We start from the raw sequence: 13,852 nt of genomic DNA, 5'->3' as shown, positions 1-13,852 counted from the left end.
TCGTGTGTGTGTATATATATTTATATATATATATATATATATATATATATATATATATATATATATATATATATATATATATATATATATATATATATATATAAATAATCAAGGAAAGAAGAAACACTCACCCCTGAAGATGAATAGCGCTTGGGAACTTCTGTGTTTTTCTTTCCTTGTGGTTATCAGCATATACCTGGATACTGCACCTACAGTGACTTGTGTATATATATATATATATATATATATATATATATATATATATATATATATATATATATATATATATATTGGGGAATTGTAATCCTATCTAGGGAATTGTTCACCTTAACTGGTGGGAACACTGGTACCAGCAGCCACCTGGCGCCGTGCTGATGAATTATTGATGTAAACAAAAGTCAAGTGTCGGTCCTGCAGGTCACCATCACGTCACGCCTGCAGGTTTTATTGATATTTGGCCGTGTAGCCGCTTTTATGAGGTAATATTGATTAGATGTGAGCTTGAAGGCTTCCTCGAAGAGGTGACTGTGTTGAAATACGTGTGTGGGTTGAGGTGTCTGTGTGTATCAGTCAGGATAGATCGATGGTGTCATTGTGTCAGTGACACTAGGAAGATCAGTAGCACTCCGGCTCTGGTGCTTGAGGGAGGTACACCCTCCACACTTCACCTTATCAGCTTAAAACACGGATATTAAGAGTAACATTTGTTTTAATATTTTACATTTGCAAATATAAGTGGTTGTCAAACATTGCCATATACAGGAAACTTATTTAACGTGAGTGGAAACATAATATTAGTTGGGAAACTTTTTACAATGTCTGTTATTAACCGGCTAATTTTTGCAGCAGACACCACTAAATACAAATTGGAGGTTATTGTTTATAGAAGAGTGGTAAGCTTGTATTTAATGGGCATAAAAATATTAGCACCATTGTTGACATTTGGTGAGACCTGGAACTTTCTGAAGTACTGTACTAGGTACAATATAGTACTTACACAGGGGTCTTCCCACATCGTCACCAAACCGTTTCGTCACCACTATTTTTAACCCGTTTCGTCACCACTGCTTTACCCTTTTCATCACCACGTTCATTCCCATCAATATATACACGAAAATAACTGTTCCTTGGGACATAAAGTAATAAAAAACACTAAGTAGATAGTAGGCAGCTACCAAACAGGGAGGTACTACCGCCTGGGAAGATATTGGAAACATAATGTGTTGTCTAATGGTAGACCCTGCTGCCATATGGCATCACGAAAATTGTGACCAAGTCCTAGGTTGCTGATCTGACTTTCTGCCTCATTTACACACAATTGCAGGGTCTCAATTGTTTCTATTACATGACAAAACATGCATATACAGTATAGCGTTTCTCGCTTGATTTTTTTTCATTCTTGCATTTCTTTGTATTTATTATTATCAGTGTTATTATTATTAATACCATCAATATTTTATTTTAGTTTTTATTATAAATTTTATTTATTATTAATTATTATTATTATTAAATTTTCGCCCCCCGGGCCCTGATGTGGGTCAGTGACCTGTGCCCGGGTGGGCTAATCCCCATAAGAAAAAAGACAATTTATTAAAGACGAAAATAAAAAATAAAAACAATGTTAATACGCCTGCAATCATCTCGATGCTCGTTGATATATGAACTGGCTCGTTGATATATGAACTGGTACCAAATCACCTTCATTTGATCTGTATTTTGTATATTTATCAATGTTTTAATTATTTTCTTTATTAAATAATTAATATTCATATAATAATAACACAATAATTTTCGAGTCTGTATGTGTAATTTCTATTCGTGTAAAATAATAACTTGCAATGTCACTCACACCAGCGACTGTTAGTGACGAAACGGAATTGATATTGGTAAAGAACCGGGTCGATGACGATGTGGATTGTTGACGAAATGGGGTGTATCCCTTACTCATCATAAAATTTGGTGAAGGTTAAGTTTCGGACCATAATCATTCTGGAGATGAAGCCTAGGTTTTTTCCATGTTATTTTGTTTTATTCGATTTTAATATTGATTTTCGTCGGAAATCACTCGTTTTTGAGATACTGTGGCCCCCTCTCCCCCACAGCCAAAACGAGTGATTTGAAAAAACTGAACAACACTTAAGCCATGACGTCACGGTTGACACGTGGATGAAGAGCGACCCGTGTTCAGGGGTAAGATGAAAAATAACTTAAATTTTTTAGGTAAACACGCCCCATATCTCGGTTATTATTCATTTGCGACGGAAATACCATAGAAGAAATGGCATCTACTTTTATGAGTTAGACCTAAAAAAATAAATAAATATGTAGCTAATTATGGTCCGAAACTTTACTAATATCTAAAATTTATCATTCATAAAATTGAACCAAAGATAATCTAACCTAAATTGCCTAATGTTGATTAGGTGAAGCTAAAGCTTATATAGATGAGTCTGTTATACAGTGTGAACCAACCAAACCTTACGCAAAATATTTAGGTTAACCGAGTTAAGATTTATTTACACACTGGATGCAGGTATGGCAGCTGTGTTGATGGACTGTGTAGTTAATGGTACTGTTAGGTTAGGTGATCATTAGGCTGCCTTACCTAATATCTTGTGTGATTTATTTAATACCTTCAGTTGTATAGCTGTTGATATTTAAGTATGCTGTCTTATTTTCTTGCCATTTAATATTATCTGGTAGGAATATCAGAGCCAGTTAAGTAGACTGTACCCGAGTCACGACTGTCCAACTTACGAGCACCCGCACTTACAAACGAGATCCCAGTACTTTCATCGCCAAAATTTGTACTTGCTATCCCATTTTTTACATTTTAATTTTTCTATATTGTTTAATATAATTTTATTTACAGTTTTTGCAGTATTTTGTTTTTGGATGGGATGTTATTGGTTTTGTGTGGGTAAGTTTGTGCTTTAACCTAACCTAACCTCTGGAGTTAACACTGTTCTGACTTGCCAACAAATCGACGTATGACATGGTCCAGGAATGTGTCCTGTCGTAGATCGGGACTGCCTGTAATGTGTTTCTGACATGCAGTAGACATGCATGTCTACTGCATCTGATAAATGCTAATTATTTGTTACTTTCAGGATTTACAATTGCATTAGAATTTAACTTTGATTTTCTTATGTCATTTTTCTCTACTAAATATAAGTATTGAATTGAAACAGAATTGAAACGGTTTATTTAGACAGAAAAACAGATACACAGTGGATAATAATAACTATAACATGGCTGAGCCAGTTGAGAACATGAGCTCTCTTTTAGGAACTTGATATATACAGGTTGTACCTCTCTAGTCCAGCATTCTGTGGTCCGGAAACTCCCGTGGTCCGGAACGATTTTAGTTTGTCCAATAGGTAGATAGGCAGCCATTTTTTTTTTACTTCTCTCAATTATTATCATTATTACAGGAGTATTAAATTTTTGCCCCTCAGGCCCTAATGTGGGTCAGTGACCTATGCCTGGGTGGGCTAATCCCCTTAAAAAAAAAAGCCGTGGGAAATTTAGGTTTGTTTACATACGGCAGTTTGGCTGCACTCTCTCTCTCTCTGCTTGTCTATACAGAGTACAACATTTAACCCTTCAATATATATGAGCAGTAAATAAGTGTTGCTTTCATATTCTTATGTAGAGTAATGATGATATATTTTCACATGTGCGCACTTACATACGAGCAGTCTCACTTTTTTTTTACCATTAATGGTTAGCTACTTATATTGTTCCATTTATTAACATTAAATAACATTACAGGTACTTCAAGCAACCATATTCATTTTTTACATTAATTTTACTGCAGCTAAACTCAGGGTCTTATTTTCTTCAGTTTTATATGTAGAACCAATCAGTCACTGATTTCGTAAGCTTTAACATAAACAATGCCGGCAGCCGTCTCGTCTCCTCTAATATTCCACGTATTATTAATAAATTGTATTGTTAATTTTGCACACACGTACATTAATTCAATAAAAACAAATTCAGAAACATTAATTAAAATATATATGAACAGTAAATAAGTGTTGCTTTCATATTCTTATGTAAAGTAATGATGATATGTTTTCACGTGTGCGCATGCGCACTTACATATGCGATCTCTCCTTTTCTTTACCATTATCGTTAGCTACTTCTATTGTTCCATTTATTAACATTAAATAACATTACTTAAAACAACCATATTAATTTTACTACAGCTACAACCAAGGTCTTATTTTCTTCAGTTTTATATGTAGAACCAGTCAGTCACTGGTTTTGTAATCAACGAAAACAATGCTGTGTCATTTCCTCGTGTGTTTTAATATTCTACGTATTATTAATGAATTTTATTGCTCATTTTGCACACAAACATTAATTCAATAAAAAATACATTCAGTAATAAACAATAATGAATCTTTTGTACATAAGAGAAATGTCGCTGTTTACATGATTATGCACGTCGTCTGCACGTTGGCGGGCCGCTCAAACCCGTCGAAATTCAAGTTTCCGCCGTCAAAATTTTTATTTATTTATTTTTTTGTTCCAATAAAATACGTTAAGAATTAAAAACTCGCGAAATTTGAGAAGCTGCTATACGACATTTAACCCTTCAATATGTCTTCAAAGAGACCATGACGCAGAGAAAGTGGTGCTAGTGCTTCCAGGTATAAGCACAAGTCACTATCTATCCAGGAAAAGGGTGAATTTCCATGGTCCGGCAATTTCCATGGTCCGGCACCGGTCAGGTCCCGAGGTTGCCGGACTAGAGAGGTACAACCTGTACTATATTTATCATCTGGAGTAATACAATAGCATGGTGGTAATAAGAACATCTTATAATGTTACCACAGTTATCACTTCAATAGTTAATTTTTTTTAATACATAAATTACAGTGGAATTGAAAAACAGAAGTATAATGGGAGCAGTACAACATGGGTTGTACAGTAATAAGGGGACAGAGCTGTCAGGATTGTCTAGTTGGCAAGTATGTTTATTGCAATGGTAATTACTTATCTATTTACATGAAAATTTACGATAAAACGGTGGTTGATGGTACAATAAAAACAGGTACTGTAAATATAGTAGGTATTACAAGAAATATTAATACTTAGACAATACATTGATCCCTCGGTTAATGAACGCTTCGGTTAACGAAATTTTGGTTCACGAATTACCTTCCATAAGATTCTTCACTTTGGTTTATGAAAAAATTTCGGTTAACGAATTCCTTACAAATTTTCCCCAACATGTTTTCACTTGCATTCGGCTGCTCACCAGCTGTAGTATTAGTCCGCCAATACAGTAATTGGTTCTAGGGCTTAAATTCGTTACCATTTTAGTAAATAAGAAGGTTGTACTATTCAATCATTTTAAAAGATTTATACTTTTTTAGTCATTTTAACAATTATTGAACATAATTGAAGTACAGGAAACTAGTTTTTTGTGCGCCAAACAGCCACTCAACACACCAAGCTTGGCGTCAGTTTGTTTATCGGTTCAGAGGAAGGAACATCTTGTTTGAGACTTCAACATAAACGCTTTTTTCTGTGTTTCCAGTCAAATTATTGGTCATTTTGAAATTTATTTTACATATTGACAATGTACAGGTATAATGCAGTACAGTGTTGATTTAAAGAAAATAACCTTGAATTACACCAAGTGAAATAAAATTTTTTAGGTGAAATGGCAGCATGGGGTGACTTCTCTTTAACCCTAATGCCTTATCTTCTCCCTTCTCCTCCACCCCCACTTTTTTTCTTCTCCCTTCTCCTCCTCCACCTCCCACTTCAAATTCACATCAGCATCATCAACCAGGAGCCTTCTACATACACACTTCAAAGTAAGTGTACTTGACTGCATTTTTTTTTACTTTAGGTTATTTTTGGTGAGCTGGAACCAATTAACCAAAAACCCATTGAAACAATGGTTTCGGTTAACAAAATTTTTGGTTAACGAACAACCTTCTGGAATGAATTGTGTTCATTAACTGAGGGACCACTGTAGATATTTTTGAGATGATTTAAAGGAAGGGAGCATAGTCTTTGCTCGGATGGGTGGGGGTAAGTTGTTCCACACCTTCACACCGTGATATTTTATGAAGGTCTGGGACTGAGAGAGGAGAGCATGGGGGGTGGTCTTAGTAGATCTGGGTGCCTTAAGTTGTATCTGATTATTCCGGAACTGGAAATAATTATTGTCAAGCGAGTGATTGATAGATTTGTAAACAAAGAGGGCACAGCAGTAGGTGTTAATATCTTTGAATTTTAAAATTTTCAATTCAGTATAGCAGATTCCTCGTTTGTGTTTTTTATTCATGTAGGTCATTGTCCGTACAACTCTTGTGCAGTAACCAGAGATTGTGTTTTTTAAGAGCCAGAAGCCCCTTAGTGTGTGACAGTGTATCAGGTGTTGGTAGACACGATCATGATAGATTTCTTTCATTGCTGTGAGAGTGAGTGACTGTCGAGTGTGATACATGATTCCGCACTGTTTATTGACTTTACTGTGAATGGCTTGTATGTGGTTTCTCCAGTTAAGTTTCTCATCAGCAATAACTCCGAGGAATTTAGTATTTTATTCGCGTTTGAGGACTGTATTACCAAGGTACAGGGGGTCCAAGTCTGGGGGTAAGTTTTTCCTTCTGTGAAAGATCGTGTAGTGGGTTTTCTCAAGGTTTAAGGTCAGCTTATGTGTTACCCAGGTCCTGACTTTAGTCAATTCAGTGTTCATAGTTCTCTTCAAGGAATGGAGGTCTGAGTTGCTGGCATAGAGATTACTATCGTCTGCAAATAAGTTGTATTTTATGAGTGAGCTGGCGTGGACTATGTCATTAATGTACAACAAAAACAGTACTGGACCGAGAATGGAACCTTGGGGGACTCCATATGAGATTGGCGAGGAGTCAGGTTGGTGATTATTATAGCAGACATACTGTGACCTGTTGGACAGGCATGAGGTAAACCAATTGTGGGACAGGCCCCTAATGCCGTAATGTTCAAGTTTTGAAAGGAGGGGGGTATGGTCGACAGTATCGAAGGCTTCAGAGAGGTCCAAGAATATACCGAATGAACTGACTGTCATCAAAGGAATTTAAGATGTCATTAGTAAAGGATAGCAGAGCACTCTCAGTTGACCTTCTAGCTCTAAATCCAAACTGGGAGTCTGTAAAGATGTTATTGGTATTGCAGAAGGAATTTAGTCTATTACATGCTACATTCAACATCTTTCTCAAACATTAAGAATCTTTGGTTTTTAAATATTTATCACTAATTACTGTACACTCTATGCATTAATGTCTTTCTATTGATTGTTGTCCAACTTTCAGAGGATGCATTCAAGAAAATTTATTGTTAAAGGTTGTCAGTCTGTCAACACCCTTAAGAAATACTCCGTAAGTGACAGAGGAATCTTGGATAAACGAGTGAAGAGTAATCCACGTTATACTGGTGTCCGCTCTCGTACAGACACTGGCTTCAACACTCAGCGACGACAAGAACTAGAACACGAGATACGAAAGTATTATAAAGTGAGTGTTAGTTACATGTCCGTACTGACTAGTATTTAGGGCTCTTTGCTTCTCATGAGATACAGTACAGTATTCAGACTTTCATTTATTTTTCTCTATTTATCTGCAATATGTCGACTTAATGTTTAATGAATGAGGAATGTCTTCCTTGAAAATGAGAATTTGTTACTATACAGCTCAGCGCTTACAACCAGTTTTCTGCGCAGGTTAGAAATGACGAAGTTTTCCGGCGCATCTCCCTGGCAGACATGTTGCAACTGATGGTGGCACATGCAGAAGATGTTGAAGCCATTGAATGCATTACTTGTGAAAGTGAAGTTGACAACAATGAGGCAGAAGTTCCTCTCAAGTATAGAGATGAAGTTGATTGTGTGGTTCATAAAATGGATCAACTTGAGGTATGCTAAAACACTGACTTAAGGCGACGTCACACTGGCATTCTTTCGTAAATTTGTTTTTGTTAACTTTCAGAAAATCGTCAAACTTTTTGTTTTGCACCATCACACGTTTGTTTAGAACCAACTCGCCAGTTTCCCTCGTTCGACGACTGTCAACAAACAAGATGGGTCCAACTGATGAAGAAATTCTACACCTTTTTTGGTGTATGAAGAGTCCTGGTGATCCCAGAGACAGCCTTATCTGGTCCACCAAGAACTCCCTGGAGAGATGTGTCCACACTTAGGAAATTATTTTATCTGTTGGCTCCGTCATGTTGTTATTCCCGCGTGGTCAAATGTAAACAACAAATCGCATTTTCTTACCATTTTAAAATTGGAAAATAAAACATAATCATGAATAATGTTGGGAAGAGTAATAATGACTTCATAATAATTTAGCTTTATATTTTAAGTAAAATTTAGTTTACTTTTTATAACTATTTGTAGTATCAATTATAGATCTTGAGTTGACTCCGGTAAGTTGTCGTACGAGTCCTCAGTGCAGACGGTCTGTACCGTTTGACAGAAAGCCAACTACAATGCCAACGATTCATGAAAAAAATCTGAATAATGAAAATGTTGACGATCGAAAGGCTAGTGTGACGCCGCCTTTATAATAGAGATGTAGAGTGTCATCCACAGTAGGTTTTAGATATCATGTTACCAATGCACTTTAACTTGTTTACTTTACCTTTAATGTCAAGAAATACTTCTGGGAATTTTGTATTGGTTTAAGAATAATTTTATTAGATGAATACATTTAATCTTGAATTTGATTGTGTTGTATTATCTTGTAGTTGATATATTGCTGCATGGGACAATATTGGGACTTTAATTTCATAGTGACTCGCCAAGAGTAAGCCGACTACACTGTACTTATACACAAATTGGGATGTTTTGCTTTCACTGGATTTGATTTTTGACGAGGTTTTATCTGAAGAAGAAATGCTGAACTTGATCATTTAACATTTTATTCTTTCCATTGACATCAGATCAAACTCTGAGGTACTAAACACAGTGGAAATAGCTTGTCAGTGTCATGCCACTACTTCATGCAGTGAGCCATGATTACTAAAACACTACAGTGAGCCATGATTACTAAAACACTACAGTGAGCCATGATTATTACTAAAACACTACAGTGAGCCATGATTACTAAAACACTACAGTGAGCCATGCCATAAAACACTACAGTACTAAAACACTACAGTGAGCCATGATTACTAAAACACTACAGTGAGCCATGATTACTAAAACACTACAGTGAGCCATGATTAAAACACTACAGTGAGCCATGATTACTAAAACACTACAGTGAGCCATGATTACTAAAACACTACAGTGAGCCATGATTACTAAAACACTACAGTGAGCCATGATTACTAAAACACTACAGTGAGCCATGATACTAAAACACTACAGTGAGCCATGATTACTAAAACACTACAGTGAGCCTAAAACACTACAGTGAGCCATGATTACTAAAACACTACAGTGAGCCATGATTACTAAAACACTACAGTGAGCCATGATTACTAAAACACTACAGTGAGCCATGATTACTAAAACACTACAGTGAGCCATGATTACTAAAACACTACAGTGAGCCATGATTACTAAAACACTACAGTGAGCCATGATTACTAAAACACTACAGTGAGCCATGATAACTAAAACACTACAGTGAGCCATGATAACTAAAACACTACAGTGAGCCATGATAACTAAAACACTACAGTGAGCCATGATAACTAAAACACTACAGTGAGCCATGATAACTAAAACACTACAGTGAGCCATGATAACTAAAACACTACAGTGAGCCATGATAACTAAAACACTACAGTGAGCCATGATAACTAAAACACTACAGTGAGCCATGATAACTAAAACACTACAGTGAGCCATGATAACTAAAACACTAAAACACTACAGTGAGCCATGATAACTAAAACACTACAGTGAGCCATGATAACTAAAACACTACAGCCATGAGCCATGTACAGAGCCATGATAACTAAAACACTACAGTGAGTGACTAAAACACTACAGTGAGCCATGATAACTAAAACACTACAGTGAGCCATGATAACTAAAACACTACAGTGAGCCATGATAACTAAAACACTACAGTGAGCCATGATAACTAAAACACTACAGTGAGCCATGATAACTAAAACACTACAGTGAGCCATGATAACTAAAACACTACAGTGAGCCATGATAACTAAAACACTACAGTGAGCCATGATTACTAAAACACTACAGTGAGCCATGATAACTAAAACACTACAGTGAGCCATGATAACTAAAACACTACAGTGAGCCATGATTACTAAAACACTACAGTGAGCCATGATAACTAAAACACTACAGTGAGCCATGATAACTAAAACACTACAGTGAGCCATGATAACTAAAACACTACAGTATTTGTTTTTTATTTTTAGCTTAGTACTGTTTGTTGTTTTTAGCTTGTCTTCATAAACTGACCAGTTACTGTACAGAAAGTGAAGCCCTGATATGCTTGTGCCTGCACCTCGCCATCTTCCAGTGCTGTGAAAAAGCAAGAAAAAAAGTTAGTAACATCGGATTTTTTATTTGTAAATGAGAACATGGAAATTTTTTTTTGTAACTTCAGATTTTCTTAAACCATATCTTAGTGGGCATGATGTCAGGTTCAGCAAGATATATTGGTGGGCGAGGAGATATCACCTTTATAAATACAGTCTCTCCTCGACTTAAGACATGTGCGACTTACGACAACCCGGACTTAATACAGTCATTGTCGTTATATTACATTAAAATATTTTACATTATTTTCGAGTACTGACATTTGGTCGTAATGTCTAACGATGCCGTACGTAAACTTCGGCTGGCACGCTGCCCCGTGTGTACAGCATCCACGTTGTATCCCGCTCATTTTGTGTATTAAAAAGGTAAAAGTTTTACAATTATTACCTGTACTATGTATTATTTTCCTCGGTTCAACTTAGACTCGACCAACTTACGACCTGGTCTTCAGAACGGAACCCCGTCGTAAGTGGAGGAGAGACTGAACTGTATTGTCTGTACTGAGGCATTTATGGCAGAATAATTAGCGATTTAGTATTACCTGTATTCAATTTTGTTCATCAATTTAGTCTCGGCTGAAACTAATAATCCTGTGATGAGGAGGAGTCCATCATCGTCAAGAAATCCCTGAGTCAGTCATTGTCTGTGTTGATCTCTGTGTAGACACATCTTTTTAGCATCATAGTTCTGTTGTAAATTATTTTTGGATGAACCTTGGTAAAAATATTCTCATTGTAATATCAGCGTCGATTTCACATGAATAATCTGAACTTTTATGGCCTCGTAGAGTGACTTGAAGATGTCGGTCGTCTTGAGACATGACAGAATGGTTTTAGTGCTCATTTCTTGTATCAAGACATTATTCATGGTTATTATAATACTGTACAGCAAATAGTTGAGGAGTGATATGGTAGGTCATACCAGGGTGAAACTATGAGAAAGTTTCTTTATGCCATTTGCCTCTTGTCTACCCAGCAGAAATTGGAAACCTGGATGTTAACTGATTTGCTGATTGTATTCCGGATTAATGGTTAGCAAGTGCAGTTGGCGAGTTGTCTGGTCATTTTGGATTATTCCTTGACATTGGGTCATGCAGCTCGTTAACTCGGGGTGCGGTTGTTTTGTTGGTGACAGCTTCTACACCTTAAACAAATTCACAGCTAGGTGGCCCAAGGGCCGGCTAGCCTTGTTACACGAGGGGCAACTATTATTATTATTATTATTAGTAATAGTAGTACTGTAGTACCAATGATAGTAGTACACACACACACACACACACACACATATATATATATACATATGAACACACTGTAGTATATACTGTATATAAATAAAAAATACCTTTGAAATCTTGGCCAGGTTATTAATAAAAAAAATTTTGTACTCAGGTGGACAGCAAAACAAACATCCCACAGTGTCCCTATGTCATGATTGATGTCCGTCCACAAGGTGAATTCAAAACATGTCATCTCGCTACTGCTGTGTCCCACCCACACTCTCGCTTATCCAGAGCTGTAGGCTGGGAATGTCCAGAACTTCTAATATACAAGAACCATCCAGAGTTCATCATCATTGTTTATGATGAAGGAGAGGACCTGGCCCCTGAGGTTGCAGCTACTCTACAGCACCGTGGGTACGGTAACGTCTTCATGCTCAGTGGTGGTCTCCGCCTCGCTAAAGATAAGTTTGGCTTTCCATTAGTCACTGAAAATACTGCAGGTAGCCTCAGTTTTCAGGTTGTTGATGCGATATCTCAACAATTGTCAAATACTGTGTTGCCGCCCCTGAGCATGGCAGATGCATCAGAGTGGTGGGCAGCTGCCTCCAAGTTACCTAACTCTGCTACGGACTCTGGCATCACCCACACAACTCCCTCCACTGGTCGCCAAACAACCAGATCACAGATTAAAGACAAAGATGGTCAACCAGCCAGACCCTGGCGATAATTTTCCTTTGTTATGAGGAATCCCACTCTGTGAAATAATTGTTCATTGTTTTTTACAGATTTAAATGAAGGTAATGTTAAAATTTATTTTTGAACTTTGTTAGTTTATGGGTTTAGATGATTTACCATTATGAACTATTTATTATGGGATGTTATTTATGGAGTACATTTTTTTGTTTTGTCTTGGCTTTTATCCACAAAATTTTTATAATTGGTTTTATTATGGTTGATAATTTTTTTTATTGTTTGACTTGAACTATTTTAGGGTAGTTATTGTCTTTTTTGTAAACAAAGTAATCACAAAATTGTTTTTGCAAGGTTTTGTGGATTCTTATTTTGAAATGAAAAAGAAATGGCCTCTCTCTCCAGTGTAAAAGTTAGGTCTCTGTAACATGGGTGAAGGAACAAGTCATTATTTCACCGTTTGTTTAATTAGCTCAGTAACTTCTTGGTTAAATGTCTAAAAACTGTTGCACACACACACATATTGCTGAAAAAATAATGTTGCTGTGCATGTTGCACAATAATATAATTGCTGGTACAAGCTAAAAAATTATGCTCAAATTTAGGTACCGGATGCCATGGTGTGTGCGTGCGTGAGTGCGTGCGTGCGTGCGTGCGTGCGTGCAAGAAGTTAGGAGTTCACTTTGGTGTTCATGGTTCAATGCTTCCAGTCATTACAGTCTCAGGTGGTAGTCACTATTACCAGTGAGTGTCCAGCCCAAGGTGCCAGAAGAGGTCCAGTTACAACATAAGTACAGTACAGTACAGGATTAACTTTATTGTATAACTTAACTTTAGTTCCTGTACTGTACTGTATTCCAACAATATTTATAGACTAAATTATACTTTATATTTATGACATGGCTAAACCTCTCGGTGAGGAAGCTCCAAGAGGTGTTCATTTGGCTTATTATAAACCAGTATCCTATGAAGGAAGCTCCAAATCTCAATCGTTACAAAGTTATCGCGTCACTATTTAACACATCTACTACCCCAGTCTTTGCTGATGGACTCGGGGGGCCCAACCGGTCATTTTGTCGCCATTTGTCATTTTTTGTTTCCTGTGGAAACAAACATTTGGAACATTACAGTACAGGTATCTTTAGTTATACGAATGGGTTAGGTTCCTCAAAGACCATTCATTAAGTAAAATTTTGGTAAGTGAACAAAAGAACATATGGGAAAAATAGGGTATGGTTGCTAATGACAATAAAACCTCAATGTCGTACCTCAAAAACATGCAATCAGTTCACTAACAACAAAAAACCTACCTGAGTACAGTAAAAACTTGATTAACTGACTTTCTGATTAACCGACTTTTTGATTAACCGCCGATCCCGGACCCCCCCACCCCCTTTTTTTTTTTACAAGGA

The 13,852-nt window shown here is 36.7% G+C and overlaps 1 protein-coding gene across 3 annotated transcripts; it reads left to right on the top strand.

The window, feature by feature from the left end:
* The first annotated feature begins 405 nt into the window (after positions 1–405).
* LOC121873559 (centrosomal protein of 41 kDa-like) lies at positions 406–13,493 on the top strand. Of its 3 annotated transcripts, none has more exons than XM_042377215.1 (4): positions 406–479; positions 7,320–7,520; positions 7,727–7,918; positions 11,920–13,493. In XM_042377215.1, exons 2-4 carry the CDS (start codon positions 7,323–7,325, stop codon positions 12,475–12,477), a joined length of 948 nt encoding a protein of 315 aa, XP_042233149.1. In that variant the 5' UTR covers positions 406–479; positions 7,320–7,322; the 3' UTR covers positions 12,478–13,493. The 3 variants fall into 3 exon arrangements, with proteins under 3 accessions (XP_042233149.1, XP_042233152.1, XP_042233141.1); XM_042377218.1 differs by lacking the exon at positions 406–479 and adding an exon at positions 545–697; XM_042377207.1 differs by lacking the exon at positions 406–479 and adding an exon at positions 545–776.
* The last annotated feature ends 359 nt before the right edge of the window (positions 13,494–13,852 follow it).

This window comes from Homarus americanus, unplaced genomic scaffold (genome assembly GCF_018991925.1).
Source record: "Homarus americanus isolate GMGI-L3 unplaced genomic scaffold, GMGI_Hamer_2.0 scaffold55640, whole genome shotgun sequence".
Lineage (NCBI taxonomy): Eukaryota > Metazoa > Arthropoda > Malacostraca > Decapoda > Nephropidae > Homarus > Homarus americanus.
This window is presented reverse-complemented; position numbering and strand designations above follow the sequence as displayed.

What these genes read in the sequence shown, in the direction of transcription:
- LOC121873559 (XM_042377215.1), top strand. Translation starts at nt 7,323, where the DNA reads ATGCATTCAAGAAAATTTATTGTTAAAGGTTGTCAGTCTGTCAACACC. An exon ending in AGATACGAAAGTATTATAAA is followed by an intron (nt 7,521 to 7,726) that starts GTGAGTGTTAGT and finishes TTTTCTGCGCAG; the next exon opens with GTTAGAAATGACGAAGTTTT. An exon ending in ATAAAATGGATCAACTTGAG is followed by an intron (nt 7,919 to 11,919) that starts GTATGCTAAAAC and finishes TTTTGTACTCAG; the next exon opens with GTGGACAGCAAAACAAACAT.